Here is a 24,509-nt window from a genome sequence, read left to right as displayed (position 1 = left end):
TTTATTTTTGAGACCAAGACAGAGCATGAACGGGGGAGGGTCAGAGAGAGGGAGACACAGAATCTGGAACAGGCTCCAGGCTCTGAGCTGTCAGCACAGAGCCTGACGCGGGGCTCGAACTCACGGACTGTGAGATCATGACCTGAGCTGAAGTTGGCTGCTTAACCGACTGAGCCACCCAGGCGCCCCTCTACCCTTTTGTTTAAGGATGTGTTGTCCTTAGCTGCTTTCAGAATTCTCTCTTTATCTTTGTATTTTGCAAGTTTCATTATGATACGTTGTGGTGTTGACCCATTTTTTTTTATTTTGAGGGGAGTTTTCTGTGCCTCTTGGACTTGAATATCTGTTTCCCTCCCCATATTAGGGAAGTTCTCAGCTATAGTTTGTTCAAATAAATCTTCTGTCCCTTTTTCTCACTCTTCTTCTGGGAGTGCTATGATATGGATGTTACTTCATTTTATGGAATCACTAAGTTCTCTAACTCTCCCCTAGTGATCTAATAGTTTCCTTTCCCTCTTCTTTTCAGCTTCATTATTTTCTATAATTTTATATTCTTTCTCACTATACTCTGCTTCTTCAATCCTTGTGACTATATCCACTTGGTTTTGCATCTCAATTACAGCATTTTTTATTTTAGCCTGACTAGTTTTTAGGTCTTTGATCTCCACAGCAAGAGTTTGTCTGGTGTGTTCTATGCTTTTTTCAAGCCCAGCTAGTAATCTTATAACTGTTATTCTAAATTCTTGTTCAGATATATTCCTTATATCTCTTTTGAGCAAGTCCCTGGCTGTGATTTCTTCCTGACCTTTCTTTTGGGGAGAATTTTTCCATTTTGTCATTTTTGCTGTTTCTGTCTTTTGTGTGTTTTAAAAGCGTGTTATGTTTCCTCATCTGAGAATAATGCTGTATTAAAAAGAAGTCGTACACTGACCAGGGCCTGGCACTTCACGAAGTGTTTATGTTGTATGGTGTGTGCATTCTGCTGTTGTGTTTTGGCTGCTCTTTCCCACTGGCCAGTCTTCTGCAGAGCCCCAACTTGCTTGCATTGGGAAGTGTTTGGACGTTTAGCTAGGTGTGCTTTGATGTGTGTGTTAAAATAAGCCTAATGAAGCTGATTTGTTTGTTAAGAAAAGCCTGGAAAAAAGGAAAAAAAAATTAACCAAACCCGATCCCCAAAAAAGGAAAAAAAAAGGGAAAAAAACCCAACCAAACAGAGAATCAAAAAACTTTAAGATTGATTCCAAAGAAAAAGAAAGGAAAAAAAAAAAAAAAAAGAAGCCTGATCCAATAAAAAGAAAAAAAAGGAGATAAAAAAATAACAAACAAGAAATTCTTAGCCTGATTCCAATAGAAAAGAAAGAATAAGGAAGACAAAAAAGAAAAAAAGATTAGCCTTGGTCTATTTCCACTAGAGCTGCAGGTGATGTTATGAAGCACTCAATTTCAGTACACTTGGTGCATGTGGGGTGCTGACTGTCCTGTTCTTCTGGAGGAGAGGCTCCTGTGTTGGCTCAGAGTCAGTCTTGCCCTGGGAGTAAGCAGTTTCTTGGCATAAGCAGGCTCAGTGCTGACAGTCGATCTCATGAACCACTAGATCATGACCTGAGCTAAAACCAAGAATGGGAGGCTTAACTGACTACTCCTCCATCTAGTCACCCCAAAACTGAAAGTCTTAATGGACCCTGTACTGCCTCCCTGTTCCCGAGTAGAGCTTCTCTACACTGTGTCTGAAGTCCTTTTTCTTTGAAAAATAGTCCCACGCCTGTGCAGTGTGTGGTATCTATGGTGTAGCACCGCTAAAAGCAGCAAAGGTTATCTTTCTTGGTGTGTCTCTGTCCCCTGCTAACGAAAGACCTTTTGTTGGCACCTACAAGGTCTTGTGTCCCTGGGAGGGAACCTCTTCCAAAAATACTCCAGGAAGGGGAATGTTCTCTTTCAGTGCACCCTGGAGATCCCTACACCACACTATGCGCTCTGGCTCCACCTCCTTCCTCCCCAGCAGTGCATGCCCCAGCTACATTCTAGAGAAAATCACTCACTTCCAAAATCAGAGTTGAACTCCAAAGTCTCTTTGTGAAAAAAACCCTGTGATACAAAGTACTTCTTGCTCCCCAGTCCATGGTCCAGAGAGGTTTTCATCTTGTGCAAAGCAGATGCCATGCTTTCCCAAATCCTCTCACTTTTTCTCCCTTTTGTCTTTGCATGGAAAGGGTTTGCTCCCCCTCATGGCACCGACATTTTTTTCTTCCCCAATTCACTTCCACATGCCTTGCACCTGCTACTCTGTCTTCCTCCAACCATGGAGATTCTTCTGCCATTCCACAGATGGATTTCCTTGGTGTTCCGCTTGATCTCACCTCAATACAACTGTGATTGAGGGACTAGAAAAACCCAGGCTTCCTCTACTTCTCCACCATCTTAACTACTCCCTTACTTTTAATTTTTTTGAGGAACCCATACTATTTTCCACAGTAGTGCACCAATTTACATTTTCATCAAGATTGCCCAGGGGTTCTTTTTTCCCTACGTTTTAGCAAGGTGTGTTATCGATTTTTTTTTTTTTAATGATAATCACTCTGACAGGTGTGAGGTGATATCTCATTGTGGTTTTAATTTGCATTTCCCTGCAATTAATGATATACCATTAATGCATTACTTTTCATGTACCAGTTGGCCATGTATGTATATGTCTTCTTTAGAAAAGTGTCTGTTCAGTTTCTCTGCCAATTTTTTAATAGAATGTTTTCTATTGAGTTGTATGAGTTCCTTATATATTTTAGATATTAACCCCTTATTAGATGTATGGTTTGCAAATATTTCTCCCATTCCATGTATTGCCTTTTCATTTTGTTGATAGTTTCATTTGGTTTGCAGAAGCTTTTTAGTTTGATGTAGTCCCACTTGTTCATTTTGCTTTTGTGGCCTTTGTTTTGGTATTAATTCCAAATAATCATTGCCAAGACTGATGTCAACAAGCTTACTCCCGTGTTTTCTTCTAGGACTTACATGATTTTATGTCTTACATTTAAGGTTTTAATTACTTTTGATTTGATTTTTTTGTATGGTGCAAGATAGGGGTCCAGTTTTGTCCTCTTGCAAGTGGGTGTCCCGTTTTCCCAACACTATTAGTTGAAGAGACTCTCCTTTCCCTCTTGTATATTTGTGTCTCTTTTGCCATAAATTAATTGACCATATATATGTGGATTTATTTATGACTCTTGATTCTATTCCTTTGACCTGTATGTCTATATTTAGGCCATCCCATACTGTTTTGATTAATATAGCTTTGTAATGTAGTTTAAAATCAGGAAGTGTGATGATCCCAGCTTTGTTGTTCTTTCTGAAGATTTCTTTGTCTATTTGGGGTCTTTGGTGGTTACGTACAGATTTTAAGATAATTTTATTTCTATGAAAAAGGGCATTGGAATGTTGGTAGGGATTGCATTGAATCTTAGGTTGCTTTGTGTATGGTGGACATTTTAACACTCTTAATTCTTCCCATCCATGAGTGTGGAATGTCCTTCAATTTATTTCTATCATCTTCGTGGTGGTTTTTTGTTTTGTTTTGTTTTGTTTTGTTTTGTTTTCCATCAGTGCCTTAAGGTTTTTGTGTATAGTTCTTTTTTTTCCTTGGCTATATTTTTCCTAGGTATTTTATTCTTTTTAATACAATTGTAAATGAGATTGTTTTCTTAATTTCTCTTTCTGCTAGTTCACTGTTAGTGTATAGAAAAGCAGCTGAGTTTTGTGTATTGATTTTGTATCCTGCAACTTTACTGAATTTTTTTTTATTTTAAAAGTTTTTTGGTGTTTTTTTTTGGGGGGGGAGGGAGCGTTCTATATATAAAATCATATCATCTGCATATAATGGCAATTAATGCTTTTGAATGCCTTTTATTTTTTTTTCTTACCTAATTGTGCTGGCTAGGATTTTTAGTACTGTGTTGAATAAGAGTGGTGAGAATGAGCACCCTTGTCCTGTTCCTCATCTTAGAAGAAAAACTTTTAATCTTTTACTATTGATTATGATATTAGATGTGGGTTGGTTTTATTGACCTTTATTATATTGACATGCATTCCTTATATACCCAGTTTGGTGAGAGTTTTATCATAAAAGATACTGAACTTTGTCGGGTGCATTTTCTACATGTATGGAGTGATCAGATCCTTTTAATGTTTCATTCTGTTAATGTGGTGTCCCACATTGATTCGTGGATATTGAATCATCCTTGCATCCCTGGAATAATTCCCACTTGATCATGGTGTATGATCCTTTTAATGTATTACTGAATTTGGTTTCCTAATACTTTGTTAAAAATGTTTGCATCTATATGCATCAGGCATATTGGTATATAGTTTTCTTTTCTTGTAGTGTCCTTATCTGGCTTTGGTATCAGGGTGATGATGACCCAATAAAATGATTTTAGGAGTATTCCCTCTTCAGTTTTTTGGAAGAGTTTGAGAAAGATTGGGATTACTTCTTTAATTGTTTGTAGAATTACCATGGAAACTATCTAGTCCTGGGGTTTTTTGTATTGGGAGGTTTTTAATTATTAATGTTTATTTTTAGAGAGAGAGAGAGAGTGACAGAGTACAAGCAGGGGAGGGGCAGAGAGAGAGGGAGACACAGAATCCAAAGCAGGTTCCAGCCTCTGAGCTGTCAGCACAGAGTCTAGCACGGGGCTTGAATTTATGAACTGCAAGATTATGACCTGAGCAGAAGTTGGATGCTTAACTGACTGAGCCACCCAGGCTCCTTGGGAGGTTTTTGATTATTAATTCAATCTGCTTACTCCTTATCGAACCATTCAGATTTTCCTTTTTTTCATGATTCAGTCTTGGTAGGTTGTATATTTCTAGTTACTTACCCATTTCATTTAGGTTATCCAATTTGTTGGCATATGATTATTTCGTAGTAGTCTCTTGATCCTGTATATTAGTGTGGTATCAATTTTAATGTTTCCTATTAGATTTCTTTATTTATTTAAGTCTTCTTTTTCTAGTTTGTTTAGCAAAAGCTTTGGATATTTTGTTTGTCTTTTCAAAACACGAGCTCTTGTGTTGATCTTTTCTATTGTTTTTCTGGTTTTCATTATTTATGTTCTGATCTTTGTTATTCCTTTCTTTCTGCTAACTTTGGGCTTAGTTCTTCCTTTTCTGTTTTTTAATGTGTAAAGTAAGGTTGTTTATTGGATTTCTTGTTTCTTAATGTAGGCTTTTATTATTACAGATTTCCCTCTTAGACCTGTTTTTGCAGCATTCACTAAGTTTTGATATATTTAAATTTTTAAATTTAAATGCTTAAATTTTTAATAGCTTCAAGATATTTTTTGGTCTCCTTTTTGATATTCTTTTTTAATATTTATTTATTTTTGAGAGAAACAGAGAAAGTGAGTAAGGGAGGGGCAGAGAAATAGGGAGACAGAATCCCAAGGAGACTCCATGCTGTCAGTGCAGAGCCTGACTCAGGGCTCGAACTCCTGAACTGTAAGGTCATGACCTGATCTCAAACCAAGAGTTGGACACTTAACTAACCTAGCCACCCAGGCGTGCCTCAATTTCTTCTTTGACAAATTGTTTGTTCAGGAATTTATTAGTTAATCTCCATGTATTTGTGAATATTCTAGCTTTTTCCTCCTGTTTTGGTTTTTATTTTAATACTATTGTGGTTAAAGATACTTAGTATGACTTAAATTTTCTTAAATTTGCTACAACTGTTTTTGTGGCCTTCCATATGATTTATAGTTATCATATGATTATGAATGTTCTGTGTGCACTTGAGAATTGTGTATTCTGGTGCTATTGGATGGCATGTTCTATAAATGCATATTAGGTCAATTTAGTTTAATGTATGCTTTTAGTACAATGTTTTCTTTTTGATTGTTTGGTCTGGATGATTTATCCATTGCTGAAAGTGGGGTATTGAAATCCTTTATTATTATTAAGTTTTCATTAATGGTGATGTTGGGCTTGTCCTTCCAAAACTTGTTTTTCACACACCTTATATTTTATATATTTAACCTAGTACCCTATATTTTAAATTATTCATTCTATAGGTAAAATTTGTTATCACACTCCAAACTTTATTTTATACCTAACTGTTGATATATGAACCATGCTTGGAACATATTAACAAGTCCTTTGGGTTATTATTATGATTTTTAAAGTTAATTATTTTGAGACAGCACACATGCATGTGTGTGAGTGGGAGAGGGCAGAAAGAGAGGGAGAGAGAGGATCCCAAGCAGGCTCTGTGCTGTCATTGTGGAGCTCAGTCCCACAAACTGTGAGATCATGACCTGAGCTGACGTTGAGTTAGTTGCTTAACTGACTGAGCCACCCAGGCTCCTCTGGGTTATTATGTTAAAAAAAAAAAAAAATTGATAAATTTTTTGATAAAAAGAAATTTTTTTTTTTTACATTTATTTATTTTTGAGAGACAGAGAGCACAAGTTGGTGAGGGGCAGACAGAGAATGAGACAGAATCTGAAGCAGGCTTCCAGCTCTGAGCTGTTAGCACAGAGTCCGACGTGGGGCTCGAACTTACAAATTGTGAGATCATGACCTGAGTCGAAGACAGATGCTTACCTGAGTCACCCATGTGCCCCGGGTTATTATTTTTTGATTATGTATAGATGCACTTATCATGTACTTCTGTCCATGGAATTTTTACTTTTTAAACTTCTTTGATGTATTTAAATACTCTTATTATTCTTTTGTTCATTTTGCATGTGCCCATTTCTGTGGTATCCATGTGTTTTCCCCCCCAAAGAAATAGGGAGAATTTATAGTAGAGTAGGGATGAGAACTTACTTCTCAAATATTATTTCAATATTCTTTCTTTTGTTCAGATCATATACTCTGCTATATGGGACTGTATTTTTAACCAACTGGATTTTTATCTGGTATATATATATCAATTGACTTCTTAATTCATTTAGACATAGAAGAATTGAGTGTAATATTACTTTCTTTTGCAGGGATTCACAACCAAGTAAGACTGTAGATAATAATTATGCAAAGCAAGCCTCACACACTAAAGAAAAGCAAAGAGATGATGATGGCATTTCTCTTGTAATGTCTGATGCTCAAGCTAAAGGTTTGTGAACACTAGAAAATTTTTGTCATTTGAATTTTTGTCTTTTGCATTTATAATAATTTTTAAGTTATAGTTAACTTTATTTAATCTTACATTTAAAGGATCTGTGAAAGTAAAGGGAGATTATTTAGCAACACAAAGGAAATTGCGAAGTTTACTATTTGTACACTATAGTATTCATTTCTTGATTTATTTACTGAATCTATAAGTTACATTTGACTATCATTTCTTTTTTGTTATTGGGGCTGGGCATACAGCTATACAATTATAATGCTAGTTTAGCTATTTGTAAGTATTATTTCCATGGATATGTCTGGTAATAATTGATATTACTGCTAATTTGATTATTATTCTTAGCTTCCCACTGTCTATCCTCCTATGGCATACATTCTTTATTCATTAGAATTTCTCTCAACTGTAGGATGATGCCTTTACAAGCCACTATTAGCAAATTTAAAAGTAAATACATCCCAGACTTCTGAACATTCTTTTTAGGCCTCCTTGCATGTGTAGGGTTAATTAATTGATTTTTCTCCTTTTTGTCTTTCTTTTAAGATTTTAAAATAATTTACAAAATTTTGCACCAAAACACTTAACTACATTAGTCACATCTTGTGGAACACATATCTTCAGGGATCTCTTGGATTACTGATTGCTTTTTTTTTTTTTTAAGTTTATTTATTTTGAGAGAGAGAGAAAGAGGGAGAAAGTGAAGGATGAGCAGAGAGAGAGGAGATAGAATCCCAAGCAGCCTCCACACTGCCAGTGTGGAGCCCGATGCCGGGCTCAAACTCACAAACCATGAGATCATGACCTCAGACAAAACCAAGAGTCAGACGTTTAATTGACTGAGCCACCCAGGCCCCCACGATCACTTAAAACTGGTTGAGATCTTTGTTTTCTGAATGATTTCAGAAACTATTCATGAGAAAAAATGCCTCTGCAATGGCACTATGCAATAATTCTTTGCACATTATTTGAAACACAGCTATTTACAATTTTTAGTAGTTTTTTTCATACAGGAGGAAAACTTAAAAAGAAACTAGACTAATAACCAGCTTCAACTCATATGAGGGCAATCTGGAGAAAGCATTTTAACTGTGTAGACATAATCTTTCTTTTTTTTTTTCTTTTTTTCTTTTTTCTTTTTTAACGTTTATTTATTTTTGAGACAGAGAGAGACAGAGCATGAACAGGGGAGGGGCAGAGAGAGAGGGAGACACAGAATCGGAAACAGGCTCCAGGCTCTGAGCTGTCAACACAAAGCCCGACGAGGGGCTCGAACTCACGGACCGGTGAGATCATGAGCTGAGCTGAAGTCGGACGCTTAACTGACCAAGCCACCCAGGCGCCCCTAGACATAATCTTTCAATTAGCTACTAAGCACTAGCTGCATAAAATGAAAGACATTTATTTTCTTATGGATTGTACTTTTCCCAGAAATAATTCTCATTAATTACCAAATAAAAAGTATTTGTATAAGTTGGCTCAGTTCACATACTATTAAGGTACTGTTAAACCCTCACATTCCACTGATTTCCTAGATAGAGTAGAAATAGTTAAATAAAAAGCTTTCTGATTTACGTCCTTTAGTAATTCTCCAAAGTCACAGTGAAAAAATGCATAATAAAAGAAACACTTCATAGTTTCTTAGTACCTACTCTGGAGGTTCTTTTCAGAGATAAAGTGTTGTTAAGAAAAGTGACTATTGAAACTATTGAAACTCATCATGTTTCCATACTACAGATAATTGTGTCCAGTACCAGTTTTTTAATATAAGCCCATAAATTAATGGGAATTCTGAATTAAACTCCAGGTGTGCCCTTCTTTTGTGGTATATTAAGTTTGTCTTGTGGAATTAGCTTTTATGAAAATAATGTATTGGGGAAAAATATATTTTAAAGGTTTTATTTATTTTTAAATGTTTATTTTTGAGAGAGAGAGCGCATGCGTGCACAAGTGAGGGAAGGACATAGAGAGAGGGACAGAGGATCTGAAGCTGGCTCTGCACTGACAACAGTGAGCCTGATGCAGGGCTCAAACTCAAGAACCATGAAGTCATGATCTGAGCTGAAGTACTGTGCTCAACTGACTGAGTCACCCATGTGCCCCTTAAAGGTTTTATTTTGAAGTAACTCTGTACCCAACATGGGGTTCAAACTCACAACCCTGAGATCAGTTGTATGCTTTACCAGCTGAGCCAGTGAGGCACCCCTATATTGGAAATATTTAATATTTTGTTTACAGGAATTTGTCACTTTTATGTACTAGCAAGTTAAATTGTATATGTTATGTAGGCAGAATCCCATTTTTACAATGGCAAGCTCTATCTAATACATGTATTCTTGTTTCCCATGGTATAGTCTTATGAATAGTAAATAAACTGAAAGAGGAAAACTCTTATATAGTAGGGTTTTTCTCAAGCCCCTTTTATTTTCTCAATCTTTTTGCTGTAGTATTTATCTTTAGAAATTGTAATTTGATGCATTTATATGTAGAAATTATATTTGACTACCTTTACAAAATTACAAAAAAATATTGTGCTTTTCAAAATATTGTGTTGATTATTTAGGAGGAGATTTTAATTTTTGGGAGAGTGAAGAATGTTTTTTCTGGCAATTGGAAGACTCTTCTTTTTATTCTTGTTTTTAAGTAGGCTCTGCTCCCAGCATGGAGCCCAATGCAGGGTTTGAACTCATGACCCTGAGATCAAGACCTGAGCTAATATGAAGTGTCAGATGCTTAGCTGACCCAGCCACCCAGGTGCCCTGCAAATTGGAAAACTGTTGATCATCTCGGAGTTTTGCCTCAATCATGCCCCACTGCCTACCTTTTAAGCAATGACAGATATAATGAATGTTAGCTATTAGGTTTCTGTGAAGCTAGAATAAGCAAGAATAGTCTGAAGAGAAGGTGGGTAGTATTGAAGAACTTTGAGTGAATGGAGAGGTCAGGCCCAGTGTTACATAAATTATCAGTTAGGAGTTCAAGGAAGCTGCTTTGTGATTTTGTTTACATAAACTTTGGGTTGGTACTTATATAGATTCGGAAAGAAATATAATTCAGGATAATCTTCAGTTGGTTAGGTAGAACTTTTTGGAAGGTATTTTTGTATACTGCGTATATTTGCTAACTGAAATACTAAACATTTTTAGTAATAATTGACATGGGTTTTAAATAATGCTTTGTTGATTTAAAAAAATGGAGCATTTAGTAGACTTATTGGACACTTAAAGCGAGATCTTGAGTTTTAAAAAGAAGAAACAAACAAATTGATAGTGACTAATACTCTTTGTAATTATTGTTCTTTTTCACTTACAAAGTACATACATGTATGTAACACTTAAATTTTAAAAAGACAACTAATTTCTAAAGTCACAATGAATTATCAAAACATTTTAAGATTGGAATTTTCCAAATTTTATTAACACCCCTCCCCCCCACCATTCTTTTTGTATTACAGTCAAATGTAATTATAGCAAGAACAAAACAAAACATGTTTTGATTGCTTTGCTTTGGTTACTAAAGAATACTCCCTTTTTATGTTTTCCTCATTCATTATCGTACAATGAACATTTATTTTGTCGATGCAGTTTAAAATAGGGTATTTCTTTATATTCATGTCCAAGGGAACTTCGTTTTAAATTAGTTTTAAAAGTTGTGTAGCAATTTTGATGATGCTTATTTGAGCTCTTCTAAAAGGGATTCTTTCTGTACTTTTTGGCCATATTTATGTCTCTTTTGTTTTTTAAGACCTCAGTAGTGGAAGTAGAGGTTGTGATCATCTTGAAGAGGGGAGCAAAAATAAGGATGATACATTTTCTGATTCAAAAATGGAACCCACTCTGACTTCCAGGAAGAGAAAGAAAAGGCTTAGAAGTAATTTACCTGATTCTCATAATTCTACTTCTTTGCATGAGTCAGCAGAACAGATAGTAAGTATAGGTATTTAGATATCATGTGAAATAATTTATGCTATGATAAAAATGAATTGACTATGAATTAGATATTGTTCTTACAGCTTTCTGCTTTTGTCATCAGATTTCTTTCTTTTTTTGGCAATTTTTTAATTCTTTGATTTTTAAAAAATAATTTAAATGAAACTTTTTTCAGTAATATAGTTATTAGAGCAAATTTAAAATATGAACAAGTAAAAAAAATAAATATGTTCCTTCTTTGATACCACTCCTTACTTAGTAGTTTGGTATTTATCCATCAGACTTGTTTTATTTTCTCTTATTTTAACAAAAACTATTAATACTCTATCCATACTGTCCAGTCAATTGCTTTTTCATATGCTTTGTAAAAGTACTACCAGATTTCTTTTATCAGTAGTAATTTACTTGCCAACTTCTTGAAGCCTTTCTCTGCCTAGAGTTTAGGGAGTTTGTTGCATATAAAGAATTATGATACTTCATGCACACATTACCTATTTTCAAAACTTAGTATACAGTTAATAAAAGTTTAAGAAGATAATTTTTTTAGTCCTTTGATTCACAAGGCCTTTCAGGACTTTTCAGGACCTTTGAGTTATAAACATGATTTAGATTTAAATGGTAATAGCAGTGTGACGGCAGTGATTGATGAATAGTTTTTCATATTGTTTTCCTAAGTTTTAATTTTTTGCTTTTGTTAATGAAATCACATGATGTCATATGGCCTCATTACTTTTGCAAAATAAAATTGTAAAAGAAAAGTTCCTCTTATTCTAAGTTGACTTAGTTTGTGGGAGACCATCTAAACCACTTGTAAATACGTATGGGAATTTCCATATCCTGGCCTTTTAAAAAAAATGTTTGAGTATTTGATTGGACAGACCAACTCTCTATCTTTTTACTTGGGAAAAGTACTTTTTACTCCCTGGCAAGAGTAATATAGTATAATTGTGTAGTTTTCTGTCCCTGTATAATGTTTTTACATTTATATTCTTCTTTAGGAATTCAAACTTTAAAAAATTCTTTAGCCAAATTTGAAAAGTACTAATTTTTTGTGTGCATTTATTTCTGTTCAGATAAAACAAGAAAATGACTCTACAGTATCTGCCGAGTTTAAAAAGTCAAGTGAAAACTATCATCAAGACTCAAAAGTGCTTGAAGAAATTACACCTGAACCTATAGAAAGTGATTTTGCTAAACTATCCTCACTTGATAGTCAGGAGTTGGCTTTGAGTGCTGCTCCCAAAAGTACCTCTGACTCTTCAGCCACTGAAACTTTTGAGAGCTCTAGTTCCACTGATTCCATGGGGAATTCTACCCTGGTTGAGAAGAATGAGAGTGAGTTGAATGTAATAGAAAAGCCTGCTTTAAGTGAACACAGTGAAGGGAACCAGTCTTTGGTATCCGTTGAACCAAGTAAGTAACAGTGGGATTGTAATATCTTTTAATTTTCTCTGCTTTAGTTAGTTGTTCTGTTTCTCCTCTCAAACAAATTTTTCCGAGGCAATAAGCTGTTTGTAACATCACTGTGGAATATATTAACTTGAGGAAAAAAAAAGACCTGGAGTTTTGGGACTTTGTTGTAGTATTAATTTAGGTAAACAGTGGATTACTTGAAGGCAGGAGTATTTTTTTTTTTTTTTTTTTTTTTTTTTACAATTGTGAACTGTCATTCATCTTCTCAGTAGTTTTTATTTTTTATTTTATTTTTTTAAGTTTATTTATTTTATTTTGATAGAGCAAATGTGCATGCACACGTGCTTGAGATAGAATGAACTTGAGATAGAATGAACAAGCAGGGGATGGAGAGAGAGAGGGAGAGAGAGAATCCTAAGCAGGCTTGGCACTGTGCGTTCAGATCTCAAGTGTGGTTCAGATCTCAAGTGTGCATGAGAGCATGAACTGAAGCAGAATCAAGAGTCAGGTGCTTAACTGACTGAGCCACCCAGGGGCCCCAGCTCAGTAGTTTTTAAAAGGATTCTGGAAGGACCATTATTATTGACATTTTGGTTGATGAAGCTGAAGTGCAGAATTTGAGTGCTATATAATTATGGTCATTAATTTGGATTTATTTGCAAGTGTTTGGTACACTCACATGGTTCAAAAAAAGGTTTTAAAGGATATACAGTGAATAGTCTCCCACATCTTCTCTTAGCCATCCATTGCTTCCTTCTGGAAGAAACTGAATGTAACCGGAGTTACAGTACAATTTAGAGTGGTGGCATAATAGATTTTTATTATTCTAACTAGAACTTGTTCCTAAGTTCTCCTCATGTCTTTATCCATTTTTAAATGTCTTGATCCTCCAGAAGGTGAGGTTGTAGGTAACTGCTAAATAATAGCAGTGATATGGAATATTGCATTTAACTAGTATAAATCAGATAATGAATGGTAGTCCAGTTTCTAAGTTGAACAAAGTTAGATGATTAAATTTTAATGGTATTATGAAGGGATATGTTGCTTCAATTGGAAAGTTTTCTGTTTGATGTGTGATTATTGTGATACATTTAAAGAATGATTTTTCCTTTTTAGTTGTTGTTTCCAGTGATGAAGAAGGACCTGTTGAACATAAAAGTTCAGAAATTCTTAAGTTACAACCTAAGCAAGACCATGTCATCACTAATGACAATGAGAGTACTTCTGAAGCAGCATTGTCAGAACCATTGATGACATGTGAATCTGTACAGGTAATTTATTTCTGCTTTCTCATAGATTAACAGTGAAATATACACTATTGGCTAACGATTGTTTCTTTCATCAAGCAGAATATTATTGTAAAAATTACAAATTTTCTTAGTTTGAATTTTGAGATAATTTTCATATTAGTTTGAAGGAAATGTGTAGTTCTTATTTTGAAGTGAAGGAATTATTTTTTTTTCATTTATATTTTTTCAGTCTAAATATTCTATGACTTGAATACTTTTTTTTTTCTTAAAGATTGTAATTGGACAGTTAACCACTTTATCATAATTTCTTAGAATTAAACAGTTGCCAATATTTGTCTGGTCTTCCAGTACTGAGATTACTTTTTTCCTCACATGCTCTTAAAGCAGCATGATATAGAGGAATGAACATGGCTTATGGAGATTACAGACCTGGGTTCAAATCTTGACTCTGTCATTTGGGCAAGTCACTTAACTTCTTTAAGCCTGAGTTTCCTCATATGTTCCATGAGGATAATAAGATTATTTTAAGTGAAGTAACATATGAAAGCATTTAGAAGAGTGTCACAAACCTATCAATGTGGTAAGTCCTTTGTCTTTTCCTTCTTACAGAAAATAATAAATGGGAAATGTCTTGTTGGTTTAATGTCAGCGAGTTGTGTTTTGACATAGTACTACAAGAGTGTAGCTGTAAAATGAGGTTCAAATCATTTGTTTTCAGTATTCATTCTTATTATCAGCCTCTAATTATCCTATTTTAAAGAAATGATTATCAATGCAGATAATTTGATTATGATAATCATAACCATTAATCATAATCGTAATGATTATGGTAAACTTCTGTTGGTTTGTTTTTTAATAATGTCTGAGGCTATTATCCTCTAAGGTGTGATGAAGAATTGGGTCAGTTCTATAAAAAGTCTGGTGGTCTGATTATTGTTTCACTGCTGTTTCTATTGCATTTGGTACTCTATACAGAAAGCACCTTAGCAGCTATGTTTGGAAGTTTTGTTAAAATGTAGCCATTTTTGCTTGATTGGGCAAGTAGCCTACTTAATGGTTTAGTTGTATTTGTAATGAAAACCGTGTCATTATTGATAAGGAGTTCAAATTTCTAAATGAATTATAGTTTCCTTGGCAGTATATACCTTGATAATACAGTGTGAAATGATCATATTATAAGAAAGTAACTTTTTTTGTAGAACTGACTGAATATGATCGCAACTAGGCAATAAATAATGTGAAGACCTATTAAGATCTATAGGGCAGTATACCTTAATATCTCCACACCTTCCTTTGTTTTCAGTTTTAAATGAAGTTATGAGAAACATGGGTTGGTCATTTTTAGGAGGTAGTTAGTCTTTGCAAAATTTGAGGCCCCAATGATAAATTCTTTTTATCCCATCTTCTCATTTTATCACTTAAAACACACACATGCTTACAAACAGTTAGCTGTCTGACTGATTAGAATCACCTGTAGTTGATTTGGTACCTGTTCTTTAAGGAATAAGAATCGTAGAGTAAGCAATAAAAGATGAGAATGACAAAGATTTTTTTATTAAGCAGATAAATTCATTTGTGAGCTGAGTGAAGAATAATGAGTACTACATGTGTTTCAGAGTAAGAATAATCGCATTTCCTAGAGGTAGGAGGAGAGTGAATACACATGCATAATTGCTCTGGTGGTAATTTATTTAGTTGTTAGTGATGTTAGGGTTAAAGAGGAATAATGTATCAAGGGTAGGGAAATGTGGAGTTCAAAAAGTCATTTGAAAGCAGTTTAAAATTCAGAAGAGATTGTGGGAAACAGCTGCTGCTGATACTTCCTGGTAGTCTATTCTAATTTAAAAGTACAGTTATGTAGTTGTTTGGAAGCACTATGAATTTTGAAGTTTTAGGCAACTGGTTGGCTATTTTCAGACATGGAAAGAGTAAAAAGCATATAGATTTGATATAACAGATGGTTCTTAGGTACTTCATCCCTTGAAGTGCATTACCTAAGAGCATCATCTTGGTTTATGAAGCAATTGTATATGGTTGAAATAACCCTTGACCTGGAGATAGAAACCTGGGTTTGTTTCATCCTGACTTCATCACCTTGGACAAGTAACTTAACCAATCCACACATCTATTAGTTTTACTTATGAAATGGAAAAAAAACAAAAACAAAAAAACAAAACACCCAGACTACCTCATGGGGTGGTTATGGCGATTAAAAGAGATAATATTTAGGAACTTATTTTAAACTAAAATACTATGTAAATCTTAATTTATTTCTGTTGAGCTAAAAATGAATAAAGCCTATTAGGGAATACTGAATTTACAATCATGGCTTTAATATAAAGGAAGATATATTTCTGGAGTTTAGGCCTATGGAGTTAATTTAAGATTCAACTATTAAGAGTAATAGTCTCAAAGTAAATCATATACTTTTTAAGAAAAAAAAATCTAGATAAGTATTTTTTCACAGTAAGAACAGTACAAAATCCTTCATAAACGCATTAATAATTTAAAGAAGTATTTCACTTTGAAAATCATTGTCACATTTGTATAATACTTAGGGTTATATGCATTTTATAATTTATTCCTTGTTAGGCTTCATCTGAATTATGTCCATATAATCCTGTCATGGAAAACATTTCCTGTATTTTACCTAGTAATGACATGGATCTACAACTGGATTTTATATTTACTTCTGTTTATATTGGTAAAATAAAAGGAGCTTCTAAAGGTTGCGTTACAGTAAGTATATTTAATATGTTTTTGTTTTAGATTTTGGACAAAGCATTTACATATTATCTTTTTTTTTTTTTTTACTACAAATGAAAATAGAATTGAGTTTAATTTTATATGGGACATTTTGAATATATATTATACCTACTTTGATACATGTCTTTAATTGGGGGAAATCCTAAAATCATAAGAGAATATCTTAAAATTACATCTTTGATCTGACTATTCTAATGAAGATCATGTATGAAAATCATACATAGTACTGATATTCCTTGGGTTCCTAAACTTACTTGGTGGTAAAGTACATTTTTATTCAGGGTATAGTTGAGAGCAAAAAGAAATCTTATTTTGCTGGCTTAAATTGTAAACTGAGTTCATCAAATTCCTAAATTTATTTAAAGGTCTCCAGGAATCGTTCCTATTCCATTTTTTTTCAGTGTTCTGTCTCACATATTATATTATGAAAACTATACTGGATTTTACTCTGTTCTCTATATTTTCTATTTCTGCCTATTAAAATTCTAACTATCTTTTAAGGTTTATCTGAAATACTTCCTCTTCCAGGAAATCTTTCCTGATTTCTCTTTTCTAACCAGAAATAACTTCTCCCTTTACTATGTACTTATAACACTTTGTACATCTGTTGTAAGATTTATTCTTTGTGTTCATAATTGTTTTTACATTTTTGCCTAAACCTCTCAGTTTTAGCCTTTAAACATCTTGTGGTGAAGAGCCATACTTTTATTCGCTTTTACATCTTCCATAAATGGTTCACACCTAAATAGGCACTTAAAACGTTGGTTGAATTGTATTGACCATGTCAGATTATAACTGAGGTATTCTCCCAAAAGTTTTATTAATATTTACTGTGTTAGGGATAGGGCAGGGAATATTAAAATGGTAAGACATGGTCTGTGTTTTCATGGAACTTGTAGTCTAATGGAAGAGACAGACACATAAATAGATATTTTGTACAATGGAAATATGGACAAGAAGGGTGCATATGGGAATATCTGTCTGGAAGAATCAGAGAAGACTTCACAGAGAAGACAGCATACGATTTAAGACGTAAAGTATATGTTTACTTGGTGACCACGCAGGAGGAAGACCTAATTTCATGTATAAATCTAGCAAATTCTGCGTTCTACAAACAGTAGTAACTTGTGATATAGTTAAAATTTATTTGTATGAAAACACAAGAATAGTTTGTTTAAAATTAATATTCCCTAAACAGTAGTTTTTAGATATTAATGATTTTGGCATGCCTGGGGTGATATTACAATTTTTTTCTGTTAAGGAATTTCATGCACTTTTTACAATCTTCACTCCCCTTATCCCCATTTTACTTTTTTATTTTAAATTCAGTTTAATCACTTTTTTTCTGTTGGCTTCTTTGTGATGGTAAAAAATTAGATAATATAAATATATGACAACAATTGATTAGTCAGGGGAGGAAAATCCAACATAAATATTCAGCAGTGGATTGTCATTAGTTAATATATTAATTGTATATTACAGTTAGGTGGGCTTGTTATGGGCAAAAAAGAAGACCAAACAGAAAAGCAATTGAGGGGTGCCTGGGTGGCTCAGTTGGTTAAGTGTCTGACTTCGGCTCAGGTCATGATCTTGCAGTTGTGAGTTTGAGCCCCATGTCAGGCTCTGTGCTGACAGCTCGGAGCCTGGAGCCTGCTTTGGAATCTGTGACTCCCTCTCTCTCTGCCCCTCCCCTGCTCACGCTCTGTCTCTCTTTGTGTCAAAAAATACATAAGTGTTAAAACAAAATTTTTTAAGAGAACAATTGAATAAAGAAACAGTTTAAAGAATACCTACAATCTTGCTTGCCCAGAGACAATTGCCAGTAACTCTACAGTGTATATATCATTCTGTATTCTTCGTTAGATACATATATATGTTTAAATCAAAAGCATGTGACATATATACTGTTTCGTAACTTGCCATTATTATATGAAGTTAGTTCATGTACCTATTTGGGGGTATTTGTGTTGTCCTTAATTCCTGACTGTTGGGACATTTTGGTTGTCCCAGTATTTGTTATTGGTAGTAGGGGAGTGCAAATACTCAATAAATGTGATAAAGTAGGTTTTAAAAATGTGTTTCATGTTTGTTGGAACATTTGTTATAATTGAAATGAAAACTTAAATGTTTAAAGGAAAATAATTTAGTAAAATAAAGCAAATATATGCAGGTATAATATATGTATATGAAGAAATACTGAGAAGAATTCTACAAAAATTAAAACAGTTATGTTACTAAGGAGAGAGCATAAGCAATTTTAGAAATTAAAAATAATGCATAACATGCAAAAGGGAAAAAGGGAAAAGTCTTAAAACTTTCAAGGATTCGGGCACTTGGGTGGCTCAGTTGGTTAAGTGTCTGATGTTGGCTCATGTCATAATCTCATGGTTCATGAGTTCACACCCCTGATTTGCACTGTCAATGCAGAGCCTGCCTGGGATTCTCTCTCTCTATCTCTCTCCCTCTTTCTGCACCTCACGCACTCGCATGGGTGAACTCGCTCTCTTTCTCAAAATAAATAAATAAAAAAAAAAACTTTCAAGGATTCAAAAGACGTATTTATTTTTATTATTTTTTAATGTGTATTTACTTTTGAGAGTTGGGCAGAGAGGGAGGGGGATAGAGAGAGATAGGGACACAGGATCTGAAGCAGCTCTGCGCTGATAGCACAGAGCCCCACGTAGGACTCGAACTCACAAATTGTGACATCATGCCCTGAGCTGTAGTCGGACGCTTCACTGATTGAGCCATCCAGGCACCCCTCAAAAGACTTTTTATATAATCGCTTTTCAGACACTGTTCATAATGCTCTGTAACTTAGAAATTGAAGAATTTTTTGTGGGGGAATAAATAAGATAATTAAACTCAGTCATTTTCCAGATGTTTAATGAGTATTAATGTGTTGTTATAGAGGGGCGCCTGAGTGGCTCAGTCGGTTAAGCATCCGACTTCGGCTCGGGTCATGATCTCATAGTTCGTGAGTTCGAGCCCCGCGTCGGGCTCTGTGCTGACAGCTCAGAGCCTGGAGCCTGCTTCCGATTCTGTGTCTCCCTCTCTCTCTGCCCCTCCCCTGCTCATGCTCTGTCTCTCTCTGTCTCAAAAATAAATAAACATTAAAAAAATTAAAAAAAAATAAGTAATGTGTTGTTATAGATTAGCTAGAGATAGATATTGTTCTCACTCTCATGATAATTACATTTTAGCTAAACCAGAAAAATACCTAGAGTGGGAAACTACTTAAATTAGAGCCCATTTTCATAGAGTTGGACATTTAAGTTAGTATTATTGTTTTTTAAGGTAGAGAATGCTGCAATGGACGTGAACATTTTAGTTTTTATTTCTCAACTTTGTTGATAGTGGGACAAATGTTTATTAACTACACATTGTGTTCAGAGAACTATACTGGCTTTTGTAAGAAGTTACAAAATGGATATGGTATGATTTCAGAGAACTGAGTTTACCTTACTCTGACAAAAACATCTGCCTTATTTTCCCAACAGGGGATTAAATTTTTGCTGGGAATAGGGCTTTGCTTTTGGGAGACGTTACATGTTGGCTTAGTCATCACACAAAGGTGTAAATGAATATCAGATCTTTGCCATGCTGAAAGATTTGGTAGGACAAGAATGCTTATTGTGGAAGAATGAGAGACTGATGACAAAGTTGAGGCCAAGATACATAAATACACTACTTCTAATTCATAATTTTATAGTAATGTCTATAAAATCTCAAAAGCAAACATTCCTTATATTCATTTTTCTGTAACTAGTTATTTACATTTGCCAAGATATATTTTATGAGATTAAAGACACAGTGAAATAAGTCAAAATTTGAGAAAGGAAAATATACACCATATATATGTGTGTGTGTGTATGCATATATATATATATAAACAGTTGTGTGAAAGTGACAGAATAATGAGATGTATTTGACTAAATTAAACTAGATAATACACTTAATCAGATGCTGTGTCTAATGATAATTGCTCCTTTTGATTAAGGCTTTTAATCTAAAGCTGACAGAGGTTCAGTAAGTTACCTAAATTTACCTACTTAACTGTTTGTATAAGTGGTAGAGTTAGAGATAGGATTTGAACCTCAAATTCAGCTTTTAACTCATATGTCCGTTTGCTTGAATTTTGCTTTAGCGGCTGACTTAGACTCTGCAATATGAGTTTTATATTTCTGAAACTACAATATGAAGTAAGTCTTAAATTAGAAAAAGAAATGGAGTCACAGTAACCCTGTGGCTTCACTGGGCATTGTTTGCTACTTATCTGGAACTCTGTTGGTAGTAATTTAGGTAACCAGGTACCAAGACCCTTTTTGATTTTGTTTTGTGTTCACAGACTGTACCCTTCATTTGGTAAACAATTTCACAAATGTATTGATCAAAAGAGAACCTGAATAATAAATAAATAGGTATGAGTTTATTTGGCATTAATGGAAAAACAAACTTAAGAGCACAAGCCTATTTTAGGTAGAACATGTAAGATTTAGGTGCTCCACGATTCTTGAGTTTATTATAAAAACAATACTTAAGGTCAGATGTATACAAAAGATTCCTAGAGAAAATTAGTGTCCTGGCACAGAAAGAGCAGAAAGAACAAAAACCTGGCTAAATCCTCAGTTGGAAGGGGATTTGTAACATGGAAAGAAATATGAGTGCCAAAATGTCAACAAAGCCAAGAATTAAACCTTGTTTTGTGGTTTATTTACCAAAATCACTGATACCTTGTTGGGTTTCTTGGCAGTTTCTTAAGACTTTGTCTTATTTCTTCTATAAATATTCAGAAAACATTTTTGAAAATATGTTAAATAAAGTCTTACTGGTTTTTACAAATGAGCATATTGAGAATTAAATTACATGTGCTGGGTTCTTCCATAAAAACTAAGTCTTTACATTTTCTTGGTTTATTGATAAAAAGACTTGAGGGGCTCCTGGGTGGCTCAGTTGGTTAAGTGTCCGACTCTGGCTCAGGTCATGTTCTCACGATTAGTGGGTTCAAGCCCCACATCTGACTCTCTGCTGTCAGCATAAAGCCTGCTTCACATCCTTTGTCTCCCTCTCTCTCTCTGCCCTTCCCTTGCTCATGCTCTCTCTTTTTCTCTCTCTCTCAAAATAAACAAATAAACATTTGAAAATAATAAGAAAATAAAAAAAAGGCTTGAGCACTTTTAGTATCGACTTTGAATATATACTTGTGTTTGAAAAAGAAAAATTGAAAATTTTGAATGGAACCATATGTTGAGTGGTAACTCATTTTTGCTTTTCTGTTTTTTCTTTAGTTCACGACAAAGTATGTTAAGATCCCATTTCAAGGTAAGCTATCATTGTCTTATGATCTTTTTTTCACTGTAATTTTGAACATAAAATAGCAAAACTTTGAAATCTTTCTGCAGCCATAATTTTTTCCAGTATAGAAATTAAGTAAAACTAAGGTTAATAATGTGTTTCTAGTTAACACTTTTTTAAGCAGCTTCAAAAGGTGTTAAAGTGTTTTATAACATCGAAAATAGTAAACTATTGTTTTAATGGCTTGAATAATAAGGGACTCATGGTAACTTTTTGGGATTAACAGAAATAAAGTTTTGATAGCAAGAAGATTTTGGTATGATGAAATGTATGAAAAATAGGAAGTGTAAGGAAAATTTATAATGCTGTACAAAATATGTGAAATGGTTTTGCATAGGAGTTAGGAGAGATTTTTAATATCTTTTCTTATCTGAGTAAAGCAAAGTAGATGTGAAATTGTACCTATAATATGCAAAGACTCAGAACGTTTTCTTATTCTTTCCCCAAGTAAAATCATTTCAGAATAATAATGACACTAAGAAAAATAAGAAGCAATAGAGAATAGTCTCTTTAGAGAATGAATAAGGAAAAGAATGAGGAAGAAAAATATACACAAATATCCACTTCACAAGTGAACTAGGGAAGAGAGGAAGCTTCTGTTCCAAGACTGAAGAAGTGATCAAAGTAATTTTAATCAGACTCTGCAGGTACCCATGCACAGAACCACAATTGTATATTATGATAATCTAATAATCAGGAAGCTGCTATAAGTGGTAAGAATAATAAGGCTAGGCACAGAATAAATATATTGATATTCCTAATTAGGATGTTTAAACAAGTTATGGAATAATATAACATTAACTTCTAAATAGAAGAAACAAAAACCTATGATTTAAAAGGAAATAATTTCATAAAAGAAAGTGCTTTTTTTCATTAAAAAAATACCTATGTGACAGTGCTTCTCTCATATTCTTTTTTTTTTTTTTAAATTAACTTGAGGTACAGTTGACATGTAACTTTATATTGGTTTCAGGTGTACACCATAATGATTTGGTATTTGTATATATTGCAAAATGATCCTGACTGTATGTTTAGTTAACATCTTTCCCCATACACAGTTGCAAAAGGTTTTTTTTTTTCTCTTTTGGTGATTGATGATTTTTAAGATCTCTCTTAGCAACTTTCACATGTGCAATACTGTATTAGTAATTATAGTCACACACTTTAGGCTGTATCCCCGTGACTTATTTATTTTATAACTGTAAGTTTATACCTTTTGACCCTCTTTACCCATTTTGCCCACTCCACCCTCTGTCTTTGGCAACCAGTAATCTGATCTCTATATCTGTGAGCTTGTCTGTGTGTGTGTGTGTGTGTGTGTGTTTTAATTTCACATATAAGTGATATCATGCAGTATTTGTATTTCTTGGTCTGACTTAGTACAATGCCCTTAGGGCCCATCCATGTTGTCTCAAATGACAAAATTTCTTTCTTTTTAGTGGCTGAATAATATTCCATTTTATATACATAACACATCTTCTTTATTCGTTCATCCTTCGATGGATACGTAGGTCATTTCCATATCTTTGCTATTGTGAATAATGGGACAGTGAATGTGGGGGTGCATGCATCTTTTTGAGTTAATGTTTTTTCTCTTTTCTTTTGGATAGATACTCAGAACTGGAATTGCTGGGTCGTATGGTAGTTCTCTTAATTTTTTGAGGAACCTACAGACTGTTTTCCACAGTAGCTGCACCAGTTTACGTTTCTACCAACAGTGTTCACGGTTCCCTTTTCTTTTTTTAATGTTTTATTATTTATTTTTGAGAGAGCACAAATGGGGGAGGGGCAGAGAAAGGGGAACAGAGGATCTGAAGCAGGCTTTGTGCAGATAGGCCGACAGCAGTGAGCCCAGTGTGGGGCTTGAACTCACAAACCACGAGATCATGACCTGAGCCAAAGTCTTGGACTCTTAACCAACTGAGCCACCTAGTGCCCCAAGGGTTCCCTTTTCTCCACGTCCTTATTAACACTTTTTTTTTTTAATAATGACCATTGTGACAGGTATGAGGGGATATCTCATTGTGGTTTTGATTTCCATTTTTATGGTGATTAATGATGTTGAGTGTCTCTTCATGTATCTGTTTGCCGTCTGTATGATTTCTCTGGAAAAATGTCTATTCAGTTTCTCTGCCCATTCTTCTTCTTTTTTTAAAGAGAGAGATTGCACGTGCATGCCCACATGGGGCAGGATAGGGTGGGGAGGGTGGAGAGAGAGAAGGAGAGGGAAAGAGAAAGAGGGTACCTTAAGCAGGCTTCATGCCCAGCATGAGCCCCATGTGGGGCTCAGTCTCACTATCTTGAGATCATGACCTGAGCTGAAAACAAGTCAGACACTTAACTGAGTGAGCCATCCAGGTGCCCTTCTGCTCATTAAAAAAAAAAAAAATTTTAACGTTTATTTATTACTGAGAGAGAGACAGAGTGTGAGCACGGGAGGGGCAGAGAGACAGGGAGACACAGAACCTGAAGTAGGCTCCAGGCTCCGAGCTGTCCGCACAAAGCCCAGCGCAGGGCTTGAGCACAAACTGTGAGATCATGATTTGAGCCAAAGTCGGATGCTTAACTGACTGAGCCACCCAGGCATCCCTCTGCCCATTTTTTAAATGGATTTTTTTTTTCTGTTGGGTTCTCTGGGTTCTTTATATATTTTGGATATTAACCCTTTATCAGATATATGGTTTGCAA

At 34.4% G+C, this 24,509-nt stretch overlaps 1 protein-coding gene across 8 annotated transcripts in view; it reads left to right on the top strand.

The window, feature by feature from the left end:
• SENP7 (SUMO specific peptidase 7) overlaps nt 1-24,509 on the top strand; it is a 148,172-nt gene that overhangs the window by 95,375 nt on the left and 28,288 nt on the right. For 7 of the 8 annotated variants that reach the window (XM_042998688.1, XM_042998694.1, XM_042998693.1 and 4 more), the window contains 6 exons: nt 6,981-7,099; nt 10,853-11,034; nt 12,111-12,450; nt 13,567-13,721; nt 16,293-16,439; nt 21,755-21,788. In XM_042998688.1, the coding sequence (XP_042854622.1) occupies nt 6,981-7,099; nt 10,853-11,034; nt 12,111-12,450; nt 13,567-13,721; nt 16,293-16,439; nt 21,755-21,788 (977 nt within the window). Of the gene's footprint in view, nt 1-6,980; nt 7,108-10,852; nt 11,035-12,110; nt 12,451-13,566; nt 13,722-16,292; nt 16,440-21,754; nt 21,789-24,509 lie in introns of those variants that run through there. The other variant, XM_042998695.1, reaches the window with a different exon arrangement.

The sequence above is a fragment of the Panthera tigris genome, chromosome C2 (genome assembly GCF_018350195.1).
Source record: "Panthera tigris isolate Pti1 chromosome C2, P.tigris_Pti1_mat1.1, whole genome shotgun sequence".
NCBI classification, from domain to species: domain Eukaryota; kingdom Metazoa; phylum Chordata; class Mammalia; order Carnivora; family Felidae; genus Panthera; species Panthera tigris.
This window is presented reverse-complemented; position numbering and strand designations above follow the sequence as displayed.